This window comes from Chiloscyllium plagiosum, chromosome 14 (genome assembly GCF_004010195.1).
Source record: "Chiloscyllium plagiosum isolate BGI_BamShark_2017 chromosome 14, ASM401019v2, whole genome shotgun sequence".
Lineage (NCBI taxonomy): Eukaryota > Metazoa > Chordata > Chondrichthyes > Orectolobiformes > Hemiscylliidae > Chiloscyllium > Chiloscyllium plagiosum.
The window spans coordinates 38,064,000-38,091,904 of record NC_057723.1 but is presented as its reverse complement, the minus strand read 5'-3'; the positions used below and the strand labels follow the sequence as shown (position 1 = coordinate 38,091,904).

At 41.6% G+C, this 27,905-nt stretch overlaps 1 protein-coding gene across 1 annotated transcript in view; it reads left to right on the top strand.

The window, feature by feature from the left end:
* The first annotated feature begins 8,397 nt into the window (after positions 1–8,397).
* LOC122556645 (A disintegrin and metalloproteinase with thrombospondin motifs 2-like) overlaps positions 8,398–27,905 on the top strand; it is a 227,373-nt gene continuing 207,865 nt past the window's right edge. Inside the window, exons 1-2 of the mRNA XM_043703613.1 lie at positions 8,398–9,499; positions 9,818–10,176. Of these exons, the coding sequence (XP_043559548.1) occupies positions 9,418–9,499; positions 9,818–10,176 (441 nt within the window). The 5' untranslated portion in view covers positions 8,398–9,417. The remainder of the gene's footprint in view (positions 9,500–9,817; positions 10,177–27,905) is intronic.

Sequence of the window (27,905 nt, the reverse complement as noted above, 5' to 3'; positions counted from 1 at the left end):
GTGATAGATATTGTGATTATTTTAACTTCATCCATCTGCACTAGACACAATTTTCAATAATCTTTGGGACATTTTCTACTAAGAATACAGGAACAAATAGCTGCTCAAAGCCTCTGCCATATCTATGTTTGTCATTATCAATTCCCTTGACTCCTTCTTAAATGCCAATGGAAGCTTTAGTTCCTAATTTCTTAGTCAAATTCTTGTGGAAATTCATTCTCTTTTTATATTACTAGCTAGCTTTCCCTCGGATCTTGCTTTCTTCCTCTTTGGTATATTTTAATTCATTAATAAAGTTTATGAATTCCTCTGACATACTAGCCATCCTTGCAGATTGATATGATGATTCTTTCAATTTCATATTATCCTTAACTTTCATTTTTAGCCATGGATTATGCAACTTTCTGAAAGATTTGCTATTTGCCTATTCGCTTATGTGTCAGGTAATAACTAATTTCACCTGCTCTCCAGTATAGAGCTAGCTTACTTTTGCTCACATCTGAAAGTAAGACTAAATTTCAGTTAAAAGTTAATTGCAAGAAAGAAAGATGACAATTTTTTGAACAAAAAAGATTTACGTGCTAACTCAATAATCTCACAATAATTGCTTAGTTTGGTTAGGATTACCAATTTTAGACTCAATGATGAGTAAGATATTCACTTTTTGAATGCTATAAAAATAGAAACATACTCAATGCCAGGAACAGAATCAAGCGTTCAGCCTTTCAAACCTGCTGTGCCACATCTTTTAGATTATAGCTGATCCAGAGCTCAATGCTATTTACAGTCTTTATACCATATATATTAGTACCCTGACCTAACAAAAATATTTCTATTTCAGTCTTGAGAGATCCATTTGTCTGAGTGTTGACAGCTTTTTGGAGAAGATAGAGTTCTAGATTTCCAATAGCATTTGTGTCAAAAAAGTGCTTATTGATTTTGCTCCTGAATGGTCAATCTTTAATTTAAGATTTTATCCCTTTTTCCTTGATTTCTTTATTACAAGAAATGGTTTCACCATATCTACTGCGTCCAATCATTCTTAACATTTTTAACACCCCTCAATTTTCTAAGTCATTAATTATTTTATCACAGTCTGAATTGATTTCTCCCTCTTACATTTGTCTAAAGTTAATCCATTTTTGGACTAGTAGGAATCCTTAGATCAGCATTAAACACAGCAGACCATTGGCTCTTTCCACTGACACTGTAGTTTCCTCCCTTCGCACTGATATAATGCAGTCTCCAGGCTCAAGAGTCAAACTCCTGACAATACATTTCAGGTAGGTGTCCTTTTCATGTGATATGATTAAGCCTGAGCATCTCATTCTGCATATTATAAGTTACTTCAGCTTTTTAGCTTCCTTTCTGACTCTGTTTTATCTGGTTTTGAGGTGTAAACACTTAGGTAATCTGTAAGCACTTGAGAATACATGGATTTAAATCTTCCAGAGAATAAATTCCTATTTAAACAATTTAATTTAACCAGTTTACAATTGCATTAAAGGTTTACAGGTGAGGATCTAGTGTATGTGCACTATAGGTAGCTTGTGGAGCAGATCAAGCCCCACAGACAGCAGAGTTGAATTCTGATGAAATATCATTGCAAGCACAATTCCTTTGCAACACAGTGAACTGAGGAAATGAGGTTTGCAATTCATCTGCATTATTTACCTCAATGTTTGACAACAATATAATTGTTACACAATTATTAAGAATGCTGTGAATGGAGCTTAGTTTAAAGATGGTTCATAGATTTGCTGACATCTGCTTATTCTCTAATTTGATTGGATTTGTCCTGTGTAGAAATAAAAGCAACAGTAGATTCCTTCAAGTTTGACAAGTAGTTGGAAGAGATTACTGATAATTATTGTTTTGAACACTGTTAGTGCTTTTATTACATAATTATTACATTGCATAGTAATTACATACAATTTTACACTTTACTATAAATATTATTTTTTAAAATGATGCTGATATTTCCAATCAATTGTAATGTAACATAATACATTACAAACATAAAATTTAACAATATTGTGTAGTAAAAGATGGCATGAAGGTCTGAAGGAAAAACTTGTTACTATCGTATATAAACTGTCCCTGATGAACATGTTTTCTTATTAGAGGTTTTTTGACATGTTATCCTCAACCAACACCTGAAAGAGATCAGATTATTTATTTCATTGCTTTTTGTGTGGATTTACTCTTCAAACATTGGTTGCTATACTTCAAAGTCCTTTTGGACATCCAGAAAGGTACTGGACATATACACATCTTTCATTACTTCATATCAATGTCACTCAGACTTAGTTCAAATAATCAGCAAAGATAAGCGCCAAAAAAAAGGGAAAAGACAGAGATCGCTGAATCACAGTTTTTTTAAAAAAAGCTCCAAATAGCGCCTTGTCACAGCCATTGTTCATAATTAAGAAAAGCTGAACTTAGTCTAATTCATAAATAGTTATTCATTTGATTGTTGTGTTTTCAGAATGTTACTTCGATTAAGACTTTCTAATGTGGGTGACCAAGTTCAATGAAAAATATATCATACAGATCACATTGTCCTCACTGAGCAAAATTATATCATGTATATTTTAGCACACTGTCAGTGTTTGAAGTTTCTTCACTATTACGACTCTTGGCCTATATCCAATCCGAAAGTCAAATAGTCAGAGCCATAAACTTGGAAGTAGCGAAAGTAAGGCAGTGTAGAAGTGATTTGTTAAAGTAAAACTGGCAGCAAAGACAAATGGCTAAGAGTTTTAAATTATAGTTTCAACATTATAATGATTCAGAACTTTCCTTTTACAGCTTTGAAGAAGCAAAAATAGCCCTACCCTTCTGCCCAAAGTGAAATAAACTGTTTTTTTTTGTTAACAGCAGATCTATTAAGTTGGACACAAAGAAATATTCATCTAAGAGAATTATTTATTGACTTTTCTAAATGACATATAGGGCAGAGCTCTATGGATTTTCTGCAGTTAGGAAACCAGGCAGGTGCAACTTAAATAAATGCTGAGCCATGCCCAACACTAGCTCTCCCACTATGATTTTATGAATCAAAAGTGAGGAGCTGGAAAAACACAGCAGGTCAGGCAGCATCTGAGGGGCAGGAGATTTTACATTTCCGGCATAAGCCCTTCGTGATTTTATGAATGGAAGGGAAAATGCAGGTGTGCCACCCATCTGTTACCCAAATGAAATCCTTAAATTGGCAACAATACCCAATTACAGGCCTCATCCCTATACTTCATTGATTTAATGAGCAGCAGGAGAGGCCTTTGTCCAACATATAGCCCTGCAGATTAAACTCTCTGGATTGCTTGTCAGTCAAAGAGTTTGCCTCCTTCTTGGCCCCCATATGTTAATTGAAGGCCGTCCCCACAGTTTTGCCTCCCCAAAGCCACTCTGCAACACTTGCCCTCTCCTCATGCTTCTCCAATCCAGGGTCTTGCCAACCCAGTCCCAGTGAAATCCCAGATTTACTTGGCTTGGGGATATCCTTTCTGTTCTTCTTCCTCTGCGGATTCCTGTGAGATTGGCAGTGACCACTGATGCTGGCATGGCATGGGATGAGCAAACGGATGTGGCTTACAGCTGAAAATTCTTGGAATATGGGTGTTACTGGCTACACCAGCATTTATTGTCCATCCCTAATTGACATTGAGAAGGGCGGTCCTCTTGAATTGCTTCAGCCCTTGTTCAGCCTTCTCATCCACAATGGTGTTAGGGAGGAGGTAGCAGCATTTTGAGTGAAATAGTTACAACATACTTACAAGTTAGTATAATAAATGGCTTGGAGAGGATTTTGCAGGTGGTGCTGTTCCCATGTATCTGCTGCCCTTGCCCTTCTAGATGGTTGAGGTTGTCAAGCTGTTGTCAAGCTGTTGTCAAAGGAGCCTTGATAAGTTTGCAGAGGGCCTGCTGTCATTGTATAATCCAATCAACTGAGTGATAACTATCCTTTCACATAATCTGCATTGATTGGAGTTCAAGTTTTAGAACACAAGCATCTATTTGAGGAATAACTTCTAACATTGTAGACTGAAAATGTGTAATTGAGTTCCTAGTCAGGGTGTGACAATTCCAAACTGCAATTACTAAAAGTGATTATATATTGGGAATATTTGACTCCTCTTATTTTGCTATGTCCTTACACTATTTTTGTCATGTAATGTCTCATTAGTAAATTAAATCTGAATTTAATGAACTCTTATTTGAAAAAAACTGAATTCTACTTGAAAGACACTTCATAATTGCTGCCATTATATAAAGGACTACATTTTTGCCAGACTATACATTCTGGTGCTAAATATGTTCAGGTTTTTACATCATTAACCAAGGCTCTTGCACTTCAAACTAAATGCTGTAGAAAGCACTTGTTTTGTACTTGGGTAATGCACATGGTTTTAAAAGGTAGTGGTGCATGATGATGCCCTGTTATTGTAATTGCTTCCAACAATGTATTTAATAAAAACTGAAGTATCTTAGGCTCATGATTAGTCCAGTAGAAATATTTTTTAGTTAAGATTCCTATGATTTCTTTCTAAGACAATACCAATTCAATGTTACATAAGGCACTTGGTAAGGAATGAAACCATAAAGGGCAATGTTCCATAAATATTATGATTCTGCTCAAAGTATTTTGTACCATCATCTAAAATAACTCTAAAAATGAAATCCAAATTCTTCATTCCTAAAAAAAAATGAACAGAAATATCAATTTTCTTGCTGCTGTAGAATGTTTGATTGCTTTTTTGGAGGTAAACAATTCCATATTTATACATTGAGATAGATTTCACAATCACTGGCAAAGCAACATTGCTGCTCACGGCTGTCCTTGAAGAAAATAACTGACGAAAATCTAGTAGTCTCCGTGGCACAGACTTTCTTTTACCCAATACCTTTTGATTATGGTGCCAAGTCAAGGGAGTCTCCACTATCTCTGGGGCATCATCACCACATGGAACGAGCAGCTAATCACACCAAAGCATTCGCACAAATAACAAACCAGGAAGTATAGCCAATTGAATTTACTTCACTTTTAGTTTTTAAATGGTATAGATAATGAAGAAAATATGGTGTATACAAGGGATTAAGATGCAAGCTAGAATATTAGAAATGAATTTTAAACAATTAAAATATCATAATGAAGAAATTTGGAAGTTAGCACTTTCCGAGCTAATAAGGCTATTTGACAGTAATTAAGTATGCTGTTAAAATTTCAACATTATTGCTACTTTCAGCTTGGAGCTCATGATGAACGACACAACTATTACAGTACAGGATGAAGTTACATTGCGTACAATGTTCATTCTAAAGCAAATCAAAAAGAATTTGAGTCCCACGGTCCTTCATCTAGTTCAAGTGTTTTGTTTTAAATTCACCCCATGAATATGAAATATTCCCTGACTCACCTGCTCTACAAGACAAAGTATTCTATATTCCAATAAGCTCTGCATAAAATAAGTTTCTCCTTACCGCTCTCCTCAGTCTAATGGTAACTATAAATTGATGACTTCTTTGTCGCTGGTTCCCAAACCAGAGCAAATAATCTTTTTATGTGCAGCTTAGCAAAACCTTTCAGAATTTTGAAGTATCTATTACATATCTAACTTTCTCTATATGCTTCTGTAGAAAAGAAGTATATTAAATACATGGGAGTTGTCCATGTTATCAAGAAAGATGCTTTGCCATTACAAGGCTTCCTAATCAATGTCATTTTAAAGGTCATCACTTATCTGCTGGTTGCACACTTAATCTCTGAGTTAGTGATTGTGGATTTAATCTCTACTATGAATATTAACATACATTCTTGATTGAAATTGTGGTATCGTACTGAAAGATTATTACTCCACTGACAGAGGTGCAGAGTTGAGATTTTAAATAGTGACCCCTTCTGCATATTCAGATGAATGTAAGGATTCTATGACAGCATTTAAAGAAGAATATTGAACTCTAAAACCACCCGGTCTAATATTTCTCTAATCAGTACAGATTAACTGGCCACTCACTTATTTGCTGTTTATACAGTTTTACTGTGGCAAAACAAAACTTTCCATTCTTCCTATCAATGCCTAGGTTTCAGAAGTAATCTATGGCCTATTAGTTGCTTTAGAATGTGATGAGACAGTATGGCCCATATATTCCAGTTAGAGTTGGAAACCATATTTACACCCCTGATTGTGGGTTGTTTAAAATACACTACCTATTGTTGGATAACTTGCACAATGGAGATTCCTGAACAGGGGCTTCCTGTTTTACACCTATCCAGGAATCCTCAAACCTAATAATGTAGAAAATCATCATAGAAAGCACACCATTTTTTACAGTACTGAATGTCATATTCTATAGTTTACATATACAGTAGATACTATGACAGGTTAATAATGTAAGGTAAATGAGGGAGTTAGGTTGCCAGTTTGGTGAATGGAGTGGGCAGGATGCCAGATGGGTACAATTCCAGGTAGGTAGAGTGTGTTAGGTAAAGAATAATGCTTAGGTTAGGTCCAGTGGTAGTGGGGAGGAATGGTTTGGTTTACGGGGATGTTATGTTGGTGGGACAATTTGTTTGGATTTTTTTGAGTGGGGCATGCGTGGGAAGTTGAGGTTGAGGGAGTGTTGGGATAAGAGCAGGGGTGGGCTCAGGAGGTTGGGATAAGAGCAGGGGTGGGGGTGGGAGTTGATTTTGGAATCAGATGTTAGCTCGAGTCAGGGGAGTGTTAGGTTGGTTGACAAGGTGATGGATCTGGCTTCGGGTGGGGAATAGGTGGATGGGGAAATGTTGGGTTGTGTCAATACAGAGGAATGGAATGGGGCCTGTGTATTTGGTTTGGTTGAGTTGGGGGTGTAGAATCAAGTGGGGTGGTGGCTGTGAAGAGGATATCAGGTTGGGGAGGGTTGATGTCAGCTAATACTGGGGGCCATTTAGTTTGCAGCAGAGGTAGCTGTGATGTGTGGTAAGAGGGGGTGATGTTTCATTAGGTCAGCATGGGCTTCAGGTTCAGCAGTGTTGGGTTGGATCAGGGATCTAGGTACTGAGACATACAGTGGGGCATAGGTCCAGGGATATCAGCTTGGGATGGTTGTGTAGTGTGGGGCTGACAGATCAGTGGTGAGTTGGAGGTTCAGATTAATAGTTACTCATTTGGGTCCAGATGCAGGAGCATTGCTCACTGGAATTTTTAATTTCCTGGATGATTGCCAGCTGCATCAGTAATTCGGTAGGGTCTCATTGTGCAACTTCAGTCTACACTGCTCCAATGACCATCCTCATATCAAAATACCTGGTGCTATATAAATGTAAGTTTGTTCTTTTAGTGGCAAGGCTGAGAACTCACTGAATTTGTCAGTTAACTCTGGGGAAAAGGGTTTTAATCTCAACAACAGAATTGTGAGGCTAGTCCCGAAAGACATTTAGCTTTTCTTGCTGCAACTACATATTTTGTGCTTGCATGTGTATTGAAAGATATTTAATTTATAAATATTAATATCATTTTTGAATTTTGGATTTATAAAAATGGAGATAGATTGATGTCTGTGAAGGTTTTCTTTGATAAAATGGTCAGAGTCTGTCCACAAGAATGATTAAATCCAACATTTCATCAAAAATTAGGTGACTGGAGACTCCTGTGTTTATACAACTGGTAGGATAAGTACAAGATCATTTTTTTCAGTTTCACATTTTCAGTTCACAAGAATCTAGGATGAGCAATCATTTATAAAAAAACATCTGTTCAAAAGATACCAGTGTTGAGTTTAGAGGGAAGTTTCGGTTCTCTCCTTGAAGGATATAGGGCAATCCTGGAAATGTGTTATTTCAAAGGGTTTAGTATATGGAATTTTCAAACAATGAGTGTTTGATTAGAAATTTGCAGATTATCAGAACTGAGAAAGTCTAGGCTCTCAAATTTATGGAAAGCTTCATGTTGGCAGATTTGGAAAAGACTGATAGTCTTGGACTGTGGTGATAATTCAAAGACACTATTGTGGGTCAGCTAAGTAGAAGCCTAAAGAGTTGAGATACAATTTATAATTTCTCTGGATCTGAGTCTCTGTAACGGATATTGTTACCCTCAACAGAGCTGAGATTGAATCTGGAGACTCCTATTCAGTATATTATAGTTTGAAATTCTATAGAAAAATGGAAATCATGAGGATGCTGGGAGTGTCTAGCACTGTGTCGGAGAAGTATAGCTCGATAATTATTTCCTCTGTAATACCACCAGGGTTGCTTATGAAGAAGCTCATTATCTGCCAGCAGCACAAAAGCTGGTAATGATAATCTGCATCTTAAAAAGTAGCTTCACAGGCAAAAACAGAAATTGTTGGACAAACTCGGACGGTCTGGGGAGAGAAATCAGAGTTAACGTTTCGGGTCCAGTGACCCTTCTTCAGAACAGAGTATAGCTAGGAAAAGGTGGTATTTATGCTGAAGACCGGGGGTGGGGACGGAGGGGAAGAGAGTAAAGGAGAGGTGGAGATAGATATTGGCTAGCACGTCATTTCTTCTGCTTTGGAAATCTCACAGGTAGCACAGGAACACTCTCTCGGACTGCCGCGTTCAAATACAACAGTTACCAATTACAATGTGAAGTAATAATGGAGGCAGATGAGGATGACATGCTATTGCAGTTTTTTTTCCCAAGACCTTGGTTATCCTTCTGTGGCCAGACTGAAACGAACGGCAACTTTCCCAGTAATTTTGAGTTTTTTTGTTGTTGTCTAATTGAGATAAACATCGGGTTTGAAAATAAACTCTGTCTTAAAGCAACTCAATGCAGGCGAGACTAGATTTAAAGATCGTGATTGTTTTTTCAAGTTCTAGCATTTGGTTTCCCTGCTTCTAAAGGTGAACGGTTTCGGAGTGCGAGTGATAGATTTGGGGATGTTTCAGATGCAGATTTGACAGGTTGGTGTAGAAGTCAGACTTGTGCGGCTGTCGACATTTCTTTCGTGGCTTTTAGGTGACCGGCCATTGCAACCTAGAGGGAGCCCTTGCTCAGCAGTGAGAGGGTACAAGGGAAACGGAATTCGTAACTTCTATCATCAGATCATTTCAAATCTTCCACTTCTTCACAGGGTCTAGATGTACACGTGGTGGAGCCAAAACTGCCTCCAATCCCAAATTGTTCTCCGTTGCAGTGCATGGCCGCAATCTGTCAATCACAGTGACTTCATGAGATACGTCCCGTGCTTTCAATATTTTTCCCAACCTCCCGGCCTCCGCTCCAGTGAGACCGAGTTAAAGGCTGGCTGAGGAAGAGGGTTCCAGGCAGCGCTGCCGGCACCGTGCCCCCCTCTGGTAGCCCGATGCTTTGGCACTGCACCGAGCCGCGGTCTTCAGTGGGCGCTCAAGTTTAAAGCCAGACCCCCCCCCCCCCCAACAAGTTTCTGACACGACTTTGAAAGCGTGCAATGGATTACTTCAGCGGAACGCTGTACTTTGTCTTGTTAGCCCTGCTCGGAGCAGACGGCCTGTACCTCGCTCAGCATACAGGTAATATTTGGGCGTCTCCACTCGCACTCCTGTTTGAGCTGCAATACTTTCAGGATGGCGAGAATCCGTTGCTTTTTTTGGGGGGGAGGGGCGTGGGGAATAGGGATCTTAAGTTGTGTTCAGTTTGTTACAGCCAAATGCACAGTATTGATACAATCTTGCCATGAAATTGCCTGCTTTAGAAATACGATGCTAATTAAGCTTGCGGTTACCAACTTCAAAGCGACAGAATGTAAATAACTCAAGCGAACTCCTCCCGATAGTGTTAATGGCACAGATCGTTTTGAAAGTTTACCGCTGCATCTCTATCCATTGCAGATGCACTTCTGGACAAATTAACCAACTATGAGCTGATGACTCCGAGCAGCACAGATGTACAGGGGAGATTTCTGTCCCATGCTGTGTCAGCAGCTGGAAAAAGACGCTCTAAGAGGGACACTGGGAGTTTCCAGCAAGCTGCAGCTGACCAGCGCTTGTATTACAATGTGACGGTGTTCGGGCAGCAGTTTCACCTCCGGCTGAAACTCAACTCCAGGCTGGTGGCACCTGGAGCCACGGTAGAATGGCAGGACTCGAACGGCACTCACAAGGAGCCTCTCCACGGGGACTGCGTCTACTCCGGAGATATCACTGATGTACCGGGGACTTTAGTCGCCATCAGTAACTGTGATGGACTGGTAAGCAACATTTACTCCAACACATTAACCCCTTTCCTGCAGAGACAGCGCAGAATTCTACACCTGTCACATGATTTGAAAGGGTGGTTCTCATAATTTAACCCATGATACAATAGCTTTATGTATCCTAGACAAAGCAAGGAATAAAATCACGACTTATAATGGACATTTTGACTGCTTAGAATTATGCAAACTTCAGCATCTGCCTTATAGCTCAAGCTATTCAAGTTAATTCTAAAGTTCCTGTCTGCCACTCCCAATGTAAACATGCACACATGTCAATTTCTGTCAACACCTAGTAGTTGTGAACTCATTCAAAGGTATAAGTGCCCCAGGTCAATTTGCACAGGTAAGAATGTCATTCAGTTTTAAGGCATAACGAATTGTCCATTGAATAGCCGTGAGCATGATTTGAGAAGTATTTAGCTGTCAAGCCAGTATTCTTAAAAAAATCACATTCTTTAATTCAAATAGGTTCTGACCTGCGCCAAGGTGTAAAACTGACAAAATTTTGTTTTTGATTATTGAGTTCATAGTCATCAGATATGATGAGTTCATAACTGAAATCTAATACCCCAGCAACATCCAGATTAAACTTTGTCTATATTCTCCACAATCTTGGCATTCTTCAGGAAACATAGAGCCCAAAATTTATACACCATATTCCAGCAGAACCCTAAACAGTGCTTTGTTTTTTTTTATTCACTCATGGGACATTGGTGTTCCTGGTTGGGCTCTCATGAATGAATGAATGAATTAATTATGGAAATAGTCTAGGTCTTGATGCATTTAGAGACAGACTGCTTCAGTAGCTGGTGCTGAACATTGTGCAACGTTCAGTGAACATCCCCACTTCTGACTTTATAATGGAAAGAAGGACATTGAAGCAGCTCAAGATGGTTGGGCCTAGGACACTATCCTGATGAACTCCTGGAATTGAATCAACTGACCTCTAAAAGCCATAATCATCTTCTTTTGTGCTGGGTATGACTCCAAGCAACAGAGAGATTTTCTTTTTTTTAATCAAAGGGCAATGCTGTGTGATCAAAACAGTGAAGGGGAGGATAGGGACTAAATCAAAATAGAGTTGGAGGGGGAAAATAATGCACTCCACTCCCTGCGGCGCCCACCTCTCCCTGAACAACTCCAGGGTGTTGGTGGACACCGCGTGCGAGACTCATTTTTTTTAAGAGCCAGCTCTCAGAGTGAACAGCACCTCTGAAGAGAGTCTGTTTTTTTTTTTCTTTGCACACTCGCACACTCACACTGATCCAACTCTCAAAAGGGAAAACACCCGAGTGGCCAGTGACAAGCAGTGCCCTTAATCCCTATTTTGTTTTTTCCTTTTTTCCCCACACTACTGCCTAACTGTGGTAGTGCTTATATTTTTTCCCCAGCACCCACGGTGTGTGTGTGTGTGCAGGTATGAGACACAGTGAAAGACACAAGGTGCACAAATCTTTATTCAATTTCCGCCACCAGGAAGATAGAAAACACCCGAGTGGCCAGTGACAAGCACTGCCCTTCACATCAAAGGGCAATGCTGTGTGATCAAAACAATGAAGGGGAGGGTAGGGACTAAATCAAAATAGAGTTGGAGGGGGAAATAATGCTCTCCACTCCCCGCGGCACTCACCTCTCCCTGAACAACTCCAGGGTGTTGGTGGACACCGCGTGTTCCTTCTCCAAGGACACCCGGGCCCTAACGTAATCGGGGAAGAGGGGCAGGCCCCCTCCACGGCCCGCTGCCTCGACCTGTTGATGGCCAGGCCCAGGAGCAGACCCACGAGGAGGACTTCAGACCTGCCCTCCTCAGTACCGGGTGCCCGAAGATCAGGAGCGTGAAGTGCAACCAAAAGCAGAGGAGGAGGTTTTTGAGAAAATCAAAAAGGGAATGCAAATGCCCACACCCAATATACACATGGTCCACGGACTCCACAGCGCCACAGAACAAGCAGTTGGGCTGGGAGTCCGTGAACCTCTGCGGTTGCAGGGGACTGCTGCGTGCAGCACCCTCCACCCCAGATCCCCGAGAGAAAGGGGGAGGACTCCCGCGCAGAGAGCCCTCCACTGGGGATCCCCACCGCCCAGTGGCAAATGGGCACGCCAAGGCGTGTCCGGACGGTGGATGAAGGAGAAGAGGTGGACGGTGTGCAGCAGCAGTCTATACAGGGCCCGCCTTTTTACATCCTTAAAAGGGACAAAATGGAAATTCTGGAGGTGGCTCAGGTTGTGGGGCACAGGCTCCCGTGGGAAGTACAGGACCTTGGGGCCAATGTGAAATTCTGTCCGGGCTGGGGTGAGTGCAGATGGGATCCCACCGCACACCTGAGCGTCCTCCAACTGGTGCACTACGTCGGGTCTGAGCACCACCGTTTTAAGGCGAACAGAGAGATTTTTCCTCCCTCGCCCACTAATTCCTATTGGTTCCTGTTGTCGAAGGCTTGTTGATGCCACACTCAGTCAAATGCTGCCCTGATGTCGAGGGCTGTCTCTCTCATCTCTCCTCTGGAATTCAGTTCTTTTGTCCATGTTTGAACCAAGGCTGTAATGAGGTCAGGAGCTGAGTAGCCCTGGCGGAACCCAAACTGGGTGTCACTGAGCAAGTTATTGCTGAGCAGATGCTGCCTGATAGCACTGTTGATGACATCTTCTTTCACTTTACTGATGATTGGGATGAGACTGTGTGGCAGTAATTGGTCGGGTTGGATTTATCCTGCTGTTTTTGGACATTGTCGGCTAGGTGAGGTGTTGTAGCTGTGTTGGACATTATGGCTATGGAAGTTGCTAGTTCTGGAGCACCAGTCTTCAGTATTATTGCCAGAATGTTGTCAGGGCCCATAGCCTATGCAGTACCCAACACATCCAATTGTGTCTTGACATCACATGGCGTAAGGCAAAAGTGAGGACTACAGATGCTGGAGATTAGAGCCTAGAGTGTGGTGCTGGAAAAGCACAGCAGGTCAGACAACATGTGAGGAACAGGAGAATTGGTGTTTTGGGCAAAAGCCCTTCATCAGGAATCACGTGGAGTAAGTTGAATTGTTTGAGGACCGACATCTGTGATGCAGGGAATCTGTGGAGGAATCTGAGATGGATCATCCACTAGGCACTTCTGGCTGAAGATTGTTGCAAATACTTCCACCTTGTCTTTTGCACTGATGTACTAGTCTCTTCCATCATTGAAGATGGGGATATTTGTAAAGCCGCCTCCTCCAGTGAGTGGTTTGATTCCTCATCACCATTCGTGACTGGGTGTGACAGGACTGCAGAGCTCAGGTCTGATCTGTTGATTGGGGGAATGCTTAATTCTGTCTATCACTTGCTGCTTATGCTGTTTGGCATGCAGCTTTACCAGGTTGCCAGCTTTGTTTTAGGTATGCCTAGTGGAGCTCCTGGCATGTTCTCTTACGCCCTTCATTAACTTCTTTGTTTTGTACTTAGCTGCCCTATTGAAAATGTTAAGTGTTCCAAACACTTTAGTAATTGCCTTGTCAACGTGCCCTGCCAACTTCAAGGATTTGTATCTCCACTGCCATGTTCCTTCTGTTCTTGTAATTCCTCCATGATAGTACCCAGACCAGCTATCCATGTTGGTTCACCCAACGTGCATCACTTCACAATTATTCACATTAAATCCCATCTGCTGCTTAGCCACCATTTCATAATTTTGTGTTCCTGAAATTTATTAATATCCTACCATGTTGCTAAATCTGGTAACATATGCATATTTCTAAATTGCACTTTATATGTACACATGTAAGTCTCTATATATAACCAGAAAAACTGTGATCTTCACATTGATTCTTGAGTGAATTCCACTTGGGGGGAATCTTCAATCTGAAAAATATATGTTCATCACTACTCTGTTTGTTATTACCTGGCCAATTATGCATGAAAATTGCCTCTCCCCAAATCCTGTGATGTGGTACATTATATGAAATGCCCTTTGATAATCCATGTTAAACATCTACTTCATTGCCTTTATCAAACTTTCTTTCTATCTAATTTCATCCTGTCCAGGCTCTGCTATCCTTTCCTAAAACAAAATGGTTTTCTGCAACAGAGCCTTAATCCTTATTTTATTGTGAATACCAAAGTATTCACTTCAGCACATCTGTCATACTTTCTGCCTCCACCAGGGCAGGTGTTTTGTTTTTGGTCTGTCTCATCATTCCTTTTGGGTGTAGGACATACCTAAATCTTCTAAGCTAATCTAAAACCATTTTTAAAAATTTTCTGATCTCCTTGTATCCTTTTTCACTTTTTCCTTACACTCTGTATCTTGCCTGACTTCCAACTGAATTCTGGTACAGACATTTGTCAAAGGTTTTTCTGTTTTGTTTTAAGATCTGTATTCTTCATTAGGCAGTGAGTTCTTGCTTTGGACATCTACCTCATCAACTCCGTCTGTTTTCTTTCTATTTTTTCTTCTTTGGAGCCTTTTGCAGAGGGTTAGTCGGCAGCTGGCATTTGGGGCCAATGATGGCAAAGCTTCTTCAGCGACTGGTGGTGGACTTTTCAAAGTGGTGGCATTGACAAGGTAACATTTCAGAAGGGCAGCTGGAGCAGGACTCTTTGGTGAGGTAGCAGCCTTGCCTGGTAGCAGAACCAGGGACTCTTGGTTGCAGAAGGACTCTTGCAATTGGTGGGATAGTGGTGGCAGTGTGGTATGCCTGGAGTGGGTACTCCTGGTATTGTCAAGGCAGCAACAGTACTGGGGACTCCTTGTTGCAGGGCAAGTGTGTGTGTTTAGCATGAGGCCCAGCATTGGTGGTGGTGGTGGTGGTGAGGTGGGCCGAGCGGCACAGATGGCACCTGAAGAGTGGCAATCACTACATTGGTAGGTCCAGTGCAGGTGCCAAGATGGTGAAGATGAGGAGGCAGCGCAGATGTCACTGGTGAGCTGGATCAGGACTAGTGACTCTCTTTCAGTTATACCTTTTTATTTAAATATTCTAAATGGCACCAGATTGTGGTGACAGTTGAAGCTTTTCACCGTTTTCACAGTAAAATACAAGTGACAATAAATCATTCAACTTCAACTTCTTTCTTCTTTATTTGAGTGCTTTGCTTTCTGCCAAAATCCCACATTTACCGTGAATACCACTTCCAGATGGTACAAAGGTGTTTACCTGCTTTGTTATGACCTGATGCCGTTGAAACAACCAACGGGAACGGCGCCTTTCAAACGTTGTTTTCAACACAGATGAAATAGATCCCTCCTCTGATCACTGAAACTGACTGTCTTCCAGTTAGATATTTTTACCAGTAATTTTCTTTGTTCCCTTTCCCGATCTACTTCCAACGTATTATCAGATGTTTCCAACTGGAAGACTTCACTTTCCCTACTCCATTTCTCAGAATGAGATTTTAGTTTAGATTAGATTAGATTATGTACAGTGTGGAAACAGGCCCTTTGGCCCAACAAGTCCACACCGACCCTCTGAAGAGCAACCCACCCAGACCCATTCCCCTTCACCTAACACTACAGGCAATTTAGCATGGCCAGTTCACCTAACTTGCACATTTTTGGCCTGTGGGAGGAAACCGGAGTACCCGGAGGAAACCCACGCAGACACAGGGAGAATGTGCAAACTCCTTCCCACCTCAACTGTCTGTGTGGAGTTTTCACATTCTCCCCGTGTCAAGATCCAACAATTAAGGTGCAGACATGTTGATTTAAGAAAGTTCTCCTGTATATATTTTTGAAATTCTTCATCATCTTTTCATTTTACATTCTCTTCTCACTGTGTGGGTAATTTGAAGTTCTGTATTCCCCCTTGGTGTTTGTTACATTTCACTGATATTGGCCAATAGATTTTTAACTCATTCTCTGTCTCACTATTTGGAAGTCTACAGCAGACATAGAGCAGTATAACAACTCAATTTTTGTTCCTTAACTCTAGTTAAATAGGTTAAGTCTTTGAACTCCAATATATAATTCACCTGTGGAACTGTAATACTATTCTTGTTTAATGCTGTCAACATCACCATCTCCCTTCCTGCCCTCCTGAATACATTCTTGCCCGGAATATTTAAGTATTGTTCTTACCCATGTTTAACCAAGGTCTCCCGCATGTCCATTAATATCATAATCTCAAATTTAAATCTGCACTTGTACTTTTGCCAAGCTTATTATTGATTTTGAGGGGCTCTTTATCACAATTAACAAACACAACATAGGCAGTCCACAACTTGTACCATTTGTTTAATAGCTTATTGAATTTGTTAAGAAGCAGTGGTTAGATATGATATGTCAGTTAATAAAAAGCAGGTGACTATGACTGACAGATAAGAATGCCTCATTGATCCCATGGTTGTCCTGTAAAATGGAAGAGTAGGGGCGTTGATTTTGATGTGGTCCCTTTATCTATGTTGCCTTTGATCTTCCCTTGGGTCTGTGGAGGGGAAAACTCATAATCTTCTCCCCAGAAGTTGGTAACATGTTTCCCAGGATCCCCCTGCTCATAAGCATCTCACCCCACCTATCACTGTTGATATACCTTACTCTGGGGCCAAGCCTTTTGATGCTGTATCAATCACCTGTTTCAACACACTTGGCTAATAACCAAGGATAGCTACTCGTGATGCTAGGATGACCATTGTTTCCTTGCCCACCTCCAATTAAAGGTTAGTTTTCATTCCCTCTAAGAATTAAAATTTTGGTTTTATAAAACACCACATTTATAATGGGGTAGTGTGGTATCTGATAAATCTTTTAACATGAGTCAGGACCTTCGCAATCCTTACAATCTTTCCATAGTTTTTGTTACGAGAGATCTGTTTATATTTTCCAAAAGCTAGTGACTGCTGTAACACCCAGGCGACACAGACAATATGAAGCACTTGAAAAAACTCTGTTCTAAAAAGGATCCCAATTTACAATAGTCCCTTGTTTGAGAAGGAAAGCTCAGTGGTTAGTACTGATGCCTCACAGTGCCAGGGACCCGGGTTCGATTCCAGCCTTGGGTGACAGTCTATGTGGAGTTTGCACATTCTCTCCATGTCTGCATGGGTTTCCTCTGGGTACTCCGGTTTCCTCTCACAGTTAAGATGTGAAGATTGGTCCATAGTGTTCACAGATGTATAGGTTAGTTGCATTAGTCAGGGGTAAATATAGGCTAGGGAAAATGGGTCTAGGTGAGTTACTGTCTGGAGGGTCGGTGTGGACTTGTTGGGCTGAAGGGCCTATTTTCACACTGTAGAGATTCTATTCTATACTGTAGGGATGCTAAGTATCCTTATTGATTCCTTAGTTAATTCTTAGCTAACCCATTTATTTCTAACATCTATATTTAGTTCCTTAATTTCTTAATTACACATCACATGTAATAGTCAAAGTTATTAGAATATGATCAGGCTATTGCTGAGCAGGAGTTGCTTGTTAGCCCTGTAGATGATACCTTCCATCACTTTACTGAGGATTGAGAGTAGACTGATGAGTGATAAATGGTTGGGTTGGATTTGTCTTGCTTTTTGTGTATAGGACATATCCGGGCAACTTTCTGCATTTTCAGGTAGATGCCTGTGTTGTAGCTGTACTGGAGCAGCTTGGCTAGGGACAGGGAACATTCTCGAGCATGTCTTCAGTACTATTGCCAGAATATTGTCAGCCATTACTACTCCATTCTGACACATTTACGTATATAATGGCTGCCACAGTTTATGCAGCAATCACAAGATTATAGCTAGCCAGCCAGTACACTAAAGGTACAATTACATTTCTCCAAACACACATCTTTTAATTCCAAGATGTAAGTCAACTTCTGGCTATTACCCTTCCTCATGCAGACTGTCCTTTCACTTTGTAATGATGACTTCCTAGTGAAGCACAGCACACCACTTGAAATTAACATCAGTGGTTTGTAGAAACATCTAATTCTCCTCTTATCTGTGCCATCTCCCCATTGTTCATCTGTGCCTCCCACAGTACTGTGGATTTACTTCTGGTTGTAATCATTATCCTCCGTAGAATACAGTTCTCGATTGAGTGCCATGATCCTGAGACATTCTGCACTATCTTCCTCTTCCTCCTAGTTTGCCTGTTGGTCTCAAATCGTGAATTTTCTGTCACTGTGGGGTGACTCCCTCTTGAAACATGCTATCTGTGAAACTCCCAATTGGCCTGTAGAGCAGTGATTCCTATGGCCCCTCAAGCTCAACAATTCTGAAGCTCTTTAGTAGAGCTAGTCAATTTAACCCTACCTTCCAACTTATTCCTCATTGTCTTGTGATTGATTTCCTTCAAATGTTTCACTGTTTGGTTAACAGTTAAGTCATTTTTTAGCTTTAATGTTCTTTCCCTGTAAAGTCAAACACTAAAAATCTAACTAACCATGTAAAGCACACTTCTGAAAACTAAATAGTTGCATAAACCATCAAACAAAAATCAATAAACTATATATTTTAAGTTACTCGCATTTCTCCACACACTATGCTGACTATAATGTCACTTGAGATTTACCCTCTGTGCTATTCATATTGCATTCTCCCAATAGTTGCAGCTGCTACTTTTCATGCACTGTTTTAATCTTTGGCCCTGGTTCTCCTGATTTCATTAGGCCCTATGGCAGGGAAGAATGGCATTTTACAGGTGCCTGTGAGTTTCAGTGTTGATGCTGTTGAATGCACTCCATGGTCCTTGCTAACCAAACTCCACATCATTCTGGGTTCTGCGTTATTGTCTACCATCTTTACGAGACCAGACGGGATTGAGGTTCAGAAGGAGGAGGTGTTTCCAATTTTGGAAAGTGTAAAAATAGATAAGTCCCCTGAGCCGGATTGGATTTTTCCTAGGATTCTCTGGGAGGAGATTGCTGAGCCTTTGGCTTTGATCTTTATGTTGTGATTGTCTACAGGAATAGTGCCAGAAGAATGGAGGATAGCAAATGTCCCCTTGATCAAGAAGGGGAATAGAGACAATCCTGATAATTATAGACCAGTGAGCCTTACTTCGGTTGTGGGTAAAGTGTTAGAAAAGGTTATAAGAGATAGGATTTATAATCATCTGGAAAGGAATAATTTGATTAGGGATAGTCAACACGGTTTTGTGAAAGGTAGATTGTGCCTCACAAACCTTATTGAGTTCTTTGAGAAGGTGACCAATCAGGTGGATGAGGGTGAAGCGGTTGATGTGGTGTATAAGGATTTCAGTAAGGTGCTTGATAAAGTTACCAATGGTAAACTGTGTCACAAAATGCAGAGGCATGGGATTGAGGGTGATTTAGCAGTTTGGACCAGAAATTGGCTAGCTGAAAGAAGACAGAGGTTGGTGGTTGATGGCAAATGTTCATTCTGGAGTTCAGTCACTAGTGGTGTACTGCAAGAATCTTTTTGGGGCCACTGCTGTTTGTCACTTTTATAAATGACCTGGACGAGGGAGTAGAAGGATGGGTTAGTAAATTTGCAGATGACGCTAAGGTTGGTGGAGTTGTGGATAGTGAGGAAGGATGTTGCAGGTTACAGATGGACATAGATAAGCTGCAGAGCTGGGATGAGAAGTGGCAAATGGAGTTTAATGCAGAAAAGTGTGTGGTGATTTACTTTGCAAGGAGCAACAGCAGTGCAGAGTTCTGGGCTAATGGTAAGAGTGTTGGTAGTGTAGATGAACCGAGAGATCTTGGTGTTCATATACATGGATCCCAGAAGGTTGCCATCCAGGTTGATAGGTTTGTTAAGAAGGCATACAGTGTGTTAGGTTTTATTGGTAGAGGCATTGAGTTTCAGAGCCATGAGGTCATGTTGCAGCTGTACAAAACTCTGGTATGGCCGCACTTGGAGTATTGCATACAGTTCTGGTCATCACATTATAGGAAGGATATGAAAGCATGGGAGAGGATTCAGAGGAGATATACTAGGATGTTGCCTGGTATAGAGGGAAGGTCTTATGAGGAAAGGCTGAGGGACTTGAGGCTGTTTTCATTAGAGAGAAGAAGGTTGAGGTGACTTAATTGAGACATTAAATAGGATAGATAGTGAGAGCCTTTTTCCTTGGATGGTGATAGCTAGCATGAGGGGACATAGCTTTAAATTGAGGGGTGATAGATATAGGACAGATGTCAGAGGTAGTTTCTTTACTCAGAAAGTAGTAGGAGCATGGAACACCCTGCCTGCACAGTTGTAGACCCGCCAATTTAAGGGCATTAAATGGTCTTTAGATAATCATTTGGATGAAAATGGAATAGTGTACATTAGATGGGCTTCAGATTGGTTCCACAGGTTGGCACAACATCGAGGGCTGAAGGGCCTGTACTATCAGTTATTCACTTGCAATAAAAAGGATTGGAAAAGTCCTGAAAGTGGAATTAATTACTGAAACTCTGAAGTTGTGCCGAATAATTATGATGTCTGAGTGTGGTCCAATGAATTGAATCATTTTGTTAGATTTTCTACAGATAAAGTTGTGATGGAAATTTGAAATATTATTGCATGTAACTAGTATAGTACAATTTCTTGGTGGTTTGATCCTATAACCTGATTTTATGTGTACTTGTATGCATATATTGATTCAAAATCCTACATAATCTCATGCTTGAAAATTTTCTGAAAACTATCAAGGGGTCGTGGAGTAGATTTGGTTTTGTATTATTCCTGATGAAGGGCTTTTGCCTGAAATGTCAATTCTTCTGCTCCTCGGATGCTGCCTGACCTGCTGTCCTTTTCCAGCACCACACTCTTGACTTTAGTTTTATATTAACCTGCCTTTGAAGTTACTGCATACACCTATTTAAGAGATAGTGAGAACAAAACAGCTTTAAAGAAATCATCTTCATTCTTTCAGAGAGGAAAGAGGCAGTGTGATAATGGTCAAGGTGAGAGCTGTCTGGTGCTCTTGTTGCTTGGGGATATGAGTGATGTGATCAGCAATGATACATAGAATACATTTTGCAAATTTGTGCCATTATTATCCTTCTAAATAGAATCTACAGCATTATGGTTTCAAACCTCATTACAGCTTCTCTTGATACTTTCAATATGTTAATATGCTTTCAGACACAAAAGGAGCATGCTTTTTCCCTCAGAGCTCAATAGCCTCCAAGGTGATGAAGTTAGAGCATGGAGTTAAAAAGCCTGTGCTTGTGCTTTGTGCATTTCACCAGCTTGTGCTGGAGCAACTGTCCAGAGACTTGTTAAGGGGCTAATTGATGCGAAACTTTCCTCTTGGTATTTATTAAAGAATGTGCAAGATAGTTTGGCGGAGGGCACTTCTCCCTATTGTGTTCTCCTAACCTGTTAATGAGCTGTTTGGCACTGAACAGATTATTTAACAAAGCTATTTGTATCACCAATCAATGGTCATTTCACTGCTGGAGCTTTGAAGAGGACTTGCTTTTTATTAATTCTTGAGGATTCGTTATCCTGGCCAACATGAAATGCCCATTTCTAATTACCCTGGAGCAAGCTGCGGTGAGCTGCCATCTTGAACCATTGAAGTTCATCTGGTTTAGTGATACCCACAGTGTCATTAGAGAATATTGGCCCAGCGATATAGATTCATGCCTGGTTGATATGTGGCTTGCATAAGCACTTGCAAGTGGTGATTGATTCCATGACACTGCTGCCTTTATTCCTCTGAATGATAGGTTTAAGAAGGTGCATCAAAGCAGCCTTCGTGACTTGCTGTAAGTGTAACTTGTAGACTACCACAGTGTATCATGAAGAAGAGAGTGAGTGTTGAAAGTGAGGTGCCAGTCAAATTGGCTTATTTGTCATGAGCTTGTCAAGAGTAGCAGCTGCACCCATTCAGGAAACTGGACGGCAATACATCGCAATTCTGTTTTGTACCTTGTAGATGATGACAGACATTTGCAGTTCAAGAGGTACACTTTCTTGCTGCAAAATTCCTAGCATTTTATTTGCCACAGTATTTATAGAGTCCTAATGAAGGGCAATTTCCCCCCAGGCGTGATCGATGATGCTCTCCACTGCATCTCCTCCACTTCCCGCTCCGCCGCCCCTGAGCCCCGCCCCTCCAATCGCCACCAGGACAGAACCCCAACTGGTCCTCACCTACCACCCCACAAACCTCCATATACTTCATATCATCCGTTGTCATTTCCGCCACCTCCAAACGGACCCTACCACCAGGGTCCAACCAACCCCGCACCAACCAACCCAACCATCCCGTGGCTCAACATTTCAACTCCCCCTCCCACTCCACCAAGGACATGCAGGTCCTTGGACTCCTCCATCGCCAGACCATAGCAACACGACGGCTGGAGGAAGAGCACCTCATACCCCCACTCCGGCCTATCACCCTCACCTTAACCTCCTTCCACCTATCGCATTTCCAACGCCCCTCCCCCAAGTCCCTCCTCCCTACCTTTTATCTTAGCCTGCTTGGCACACTCTCCTCATTTCTGAAGAAGGACTCATGCCCGAAACGTCGATTTTTCTCCTGCTCCTTGGATGCTGCCTGACCTGCTGCGCTTTTCCAGCAACATTTTCAACAGAAATAATATGGCCAGTCTTAGTAATCAGTGTTCGGAGGAGGGTCCCTCAGCCTGAAATATTTAACCCTGATTTCTCTTCACAGATGCTGCCAGACCCACTGAACATTTTGAGCAATTTCTGTTTTTATTTCTGATTTACAACATGGTCGGCATGGACAAGTTGGACCGAAGGGTCTGTTTCCGTGCTGTACAACTCATGACTCTGACTGTATTTGCAGTTGTTCTGGTTTTTATCATATGGTCAGTTTCTGAAATGATAGAATTCAATATTGCGGTCTCAAGGTTGTAAAGTGTCTGAGCGGAAACTGAGGTTTTATTCTTTGAACTTGTGTAAATTGGAATATTACAGCAAAACCAAGTCAGAAGTGTTCATATGAGGGCAAGATGGCTTATTTAAATGGCAGGCAAATAGTAGGTCAGGGTCATTCTGATGAACAAGGCAAAGCAGTCATCCAGTTAGCATTTGGTTTTTCCAATATAAGGGAGACTGCATTGTGAATAGTGAACAAGTTCAAGCCATATAACAAAAACAGAAATTACTGGTGAAACGCAGCACATCTATCAGCACCTGTTCCGAGGGAACAGCTCACGACTTGAAACGTTAACTCTGCTTGTTTATCCATAGATGCTGCCAGATCTGAGCTTCCCAGCAATTTGTTTTTGTTTGTTTCAGATCGCCAGCATCCACATATCTTTTGTTTTATTCAAATTAAGTAATCAATATTTAGGACCAGATTTGATTAAGTTAGGCTACGTTCAGATTAGATTACCTATCGTGTGAAAGCAGGCCATTTGGCCCACCAAGTCCACACCGACCCTCTGAAGAGTAACCCACCCAGATCCAATTCCCTCTGACTAATGCACCTAACACTATGGGCAGTTTAGCATGGCTAATCCACCTGACCTGCACATTGTTGGATTGTGGGGGAAAACCAGAGCACCCAGAAGAAACTCATGCACACAGGGGAAAGTTCAAACTCCACGCACACAGTCGTCTGAGGCTGGAATTGAACCCGGGTCCCTGGCTCTGTGAGGCTGCTGTGCTAACCACTGAGCCACTGTGCTGCCCCATTGCATGCTAAAGCCAAACAGACATTTTGCCAAATGCTTGCATGGCCCCATGGCTTATTTGGCTGAAGCACCTGTCCAGCAAACAACATTTTTGAGTTTGAATCTTAAAGGTGAACATAAGAACATAAGAACTCGGAGCAGGAGTAAACCATCTGGCCCTTCGGGCCTGCTCTACCATTCAATAAGATCATGGCTGATCTTTTCCTGGCTTCAGCTCCACATACTCGCCCTCTCACCCTATCCATTAATTCCTTTATTGTTAGCTCTTAAAAACATTTACTGAAGTAGCGTCAACTACTTCACTGGGCAGGGAATTCCATAGATTTACAACCCTCTGGGTAAAGAAGTTCCTTCTCAATTCAATCCTAAATCTGCTCCCCCTAATCTTGAGGCTATGCTGTCATGTCCTAGTTTCACTTGCCAATGGAAACCTCCTCTCTGCTTCTATCCTCTGTATTCCTTTCATAATTTTATATGTTTCTATAAGGTCCCCCCTCAATCTTCTAAATTCCAATGAATATAATCCCAATCCACTCAGTCTCTTCTCATAAGCCAACCTGCTCAACTCCAGAATCAACTTAGTGAACCTCCTCTGTATCCCCACTAGTGCCAGTACATCCTTTCTCAAGTATAGAGACTAAAACTGCATGCAGTACTCCAGGTGTGGCCTCACCAGTACCTTGTACAGATGCAACATAACCTCCCTGCTTTTTAAACTCAATTCCTTTAGCAAAGAAGGACAAAATTCCATTTTCCTTCCTAATTACCTGTTGTTCCTGCAGACCAACCTTCTGTGATTCATGCACAAGGACACCCAGGTCCCTCTGCATAGCAGCATGCTGCAACGTTTTACCATTCAAGTAATAATCCTTTTTTCTATTACTCCTACCAAAATGGATGACTTCACATTTATTAACATTGTATTCCATCTGCCAGACCTTTGCCTGCTCACTTAAGGTATCTATGTTCCTCTGCAAACTTTCACAGTCCTATGCACACTTTGCTATGCCCCTCATCTGAGTGTCATCTACAAACTTTGACTCACTGCATGTTATCCCCAACTCCAAATCATCTATATAAATTGTGAATAATTGCTGTTTCAACACTGATCCCTGAGGCACACCACTAGTTACTGATTGCCAACCAGAATAGCACTCACTTACCCCCACTCTTTGTATCCTGTTAATCAACCAATCCTCTATCCATGCTAATACTTGTAACTGCATGCCACTTTGTTATGCAGCAGCCTCTTGTACAGCACCTTGTCAAAGGCTGTTTGGAAAACTAGGAACACCACATCCACTGGGTCCCCATTTCTACCTTGCTCGTAATGTCTTCATAGAATTCCAAATATTTGTTAAGCATGACCTGCCCTTCATGAAGCCATGCTGCATCTGCCCAATGAGACAATTTCTGTTGAGATGCCTTGCTAGTTCTTCCTTGATAGTAGATTCAAGCATCTTCCCCACTACAGAACTTAAGCTAACTGGTCTATAATTGCCCATCTTTTGTCTACCTCCCTTTTTTAAACACTGGTGTCACATTTGGTATTTTCCAATCTGCTGGAACTGCCCCAGAGTCCAGCGAATTTCTCCCACCATCTCTTTTAGTACTCTGGGATGCATCTCATCAGGGCCAGGAGACTTGACTATCCTTAGCTCCATTAGCTTGCCCAACACTACCTCTTCCATAATAATGATTGTTTCCAGGTCCTCACCTACCTTCGTCTCTTTGTCAATTCCTGGCATGTTATTAGTGTCCTCCACTGTGAAGACAGATACAAATACCTATTCAATGCCTCAGCCATTTCATCATATCCCATAATTAAATGTCCCTTCTCATCGTCAAAAGGACCAATGTTTACTTTAGCCACTCTTTCATTTCATATATTTATAGAAACTTTTGCTATTTATCTTACTGTTCCATGTTAGTTTTTTCTCATGTTCTATCTTACTTTTCTTTATAGCTCTTTTTGTGGCTTTCAGTTGACCTTTTAAAGCTTTCCCAATTTTCTAATTTCCTGCTGTTCTTGGCCACTTTGTACGCTTCTCTTTCAAGTTGATAGCCTCCCTTATTCCCATGGCAGATTACCCCTTTTCTTACAGTCTTTCCTTTTCACTGGAACATACTTTTGTTCAGCACTTTGGAAAATTGTTTTAAAAGTCCTCCACTGCTCGTAAACTGTTCCACCATAAAATCTTTGTTTCCAGTCTACTTTAGCCAACTCCTCCCTTGTTCTATTAAAGTCTCCCTTGTTTAAGCACAGGACCGTGGTATTGGATTTTATCTTCACACTCTCCATCTGTATTCTAAATCGAACCATACTGTGATCACACCTTCCAAAAGGCCCCCTAATTATGAGGTCATTAATTATTCCTGTCTCATCACACAGGACCAGATCTAGGATAGCTTGATCCCTTGTTGTTTCCATTACATACTGTCTCAAGAAAACCATCACGGATAAACTCAACAAACTCATCCTCAAGGGTACCCTGATCGAGCTGGTTCAACCATTCGACATGTAGATTAAAATCCCCCATGATAATTGCCATACTATTTTTACAGGCATTAGTTATGTCTTTGTCTATTACCCACCCCAGTGTGATGTTATTATTTGGTGGCCTATAGACTACGCCCATCAGTGACTTTTTCTTAGAATTTCTAATTCCCATTCAAATGGATTCAACCTTACTCTCCATCAAAGCTATATCATCTCTCAGCACTGCACTGATGTCGTCCTTGAATATCAGAGCTACACCACCTCCCTTACCTTCCTGTCTGTCCTTCCGAATAGTCTGAAACCGTGGGATATTTAATTCCCAGTTGTGACTGTCCTGTAACCATGTGTCTGTAATGGCTACTAAATTCGCGATGATTTGTGCCTTTATGTAGTTTTCATACCCTCATGATTTCCAACATCTCTAATAATATCTCCTGAGTCATCCTTCCTTTTTACTTTTAGAATTAGAATTCCTACCATGTGGAAACAGGCCCTTTGACCCAACAAGTCCACACCGACCCTCCAAAGAGTAACCCATCCAGACCCATTCCCTACCCTATATTTACCCCTGACTAATGCACCTACCTTACACATCCCTGACCACTACGGGCAATTTAGCATGGCCAATCCACCTGACCTGCACATCTTTGTGATTGTGGGAGGAAACCGGAGCACCCGGAGGAAACCCACGGAGACACGGGGAGAATGTGCAAACTCCACACAGACAGTTGCTCGAGGCTGGAATTGAACCCAGGTCCCTGGTGCTGTGAGGCAGCAGTGCTATCCAGTGAGCCACCGGACCGCCCTTCTTTCATAGTCTGCCTTATATGTGAACCCTCCTACACACGTGCTAACCTGCTGCTTACATTTTTATGTAACATCATACTTCCTGTCGATTTCCCTTTCCCTTCCCCCGACTCACTAGTTTAAAGTCCGAGTGACCGCCCTATTTATCCTTTTCGCTAGAACACTGGTTCCAGATCAGTTCAGGTGGAAATTGTCCCATTGGTACAGATCCCTCTGGTTCTGAAACTGATGCCAATGCCCCATGAAATGGAACCCCTCTTTCCCACACCACTCCCTTAGCCACATGTTTATTTCTCTAACTTTTGTATCCCTAAGCTAATTTGTATGTGGCTCGGTTAGTAATCCGGAGATTATGACCCTTGAAGACCTGTTCTTCAATTTCGTTCTTAGTGCTTGATAATCCCCAAACAGAGCCTCCTTCCTAGCCTTGCCTATGTTGTTTGTCTCAATGTGGACCACAACAGCTGGATCCTCCCCCACCCGCTCCAATATCCAGGTCAGAGATGTTCTGCACCCTGGCACTGGGCAGGCAACACACCATGTTGGACTCCCGATCCGGCTTGCAACGAATACTATCTATCCTCCTAATTATAGAGTCCCCTATAATGGCCTTCAGCACCAAGGTGCCATGGTCAGCTGGTTCATCCTCCCACAATCCTTTTCCTCATCCACACTGGGAGCAAGAATCTCATACCTGCTGAATCAGGTCAAAAGCTAAGTCTCCTCCATTCCTGAACTCAGGATCCCCCTACCTGCCTCATTTGCAATCACACCCTATTGTATCTGATCACTAACTGAATTTGAATTACTTGAACTACCAGGTATGACTGCCTCCTGAAACAAAGCGTCCAGATAACGCACCCCCTCCCGGATGTACCGCAGTGTTTGAAGTTCAG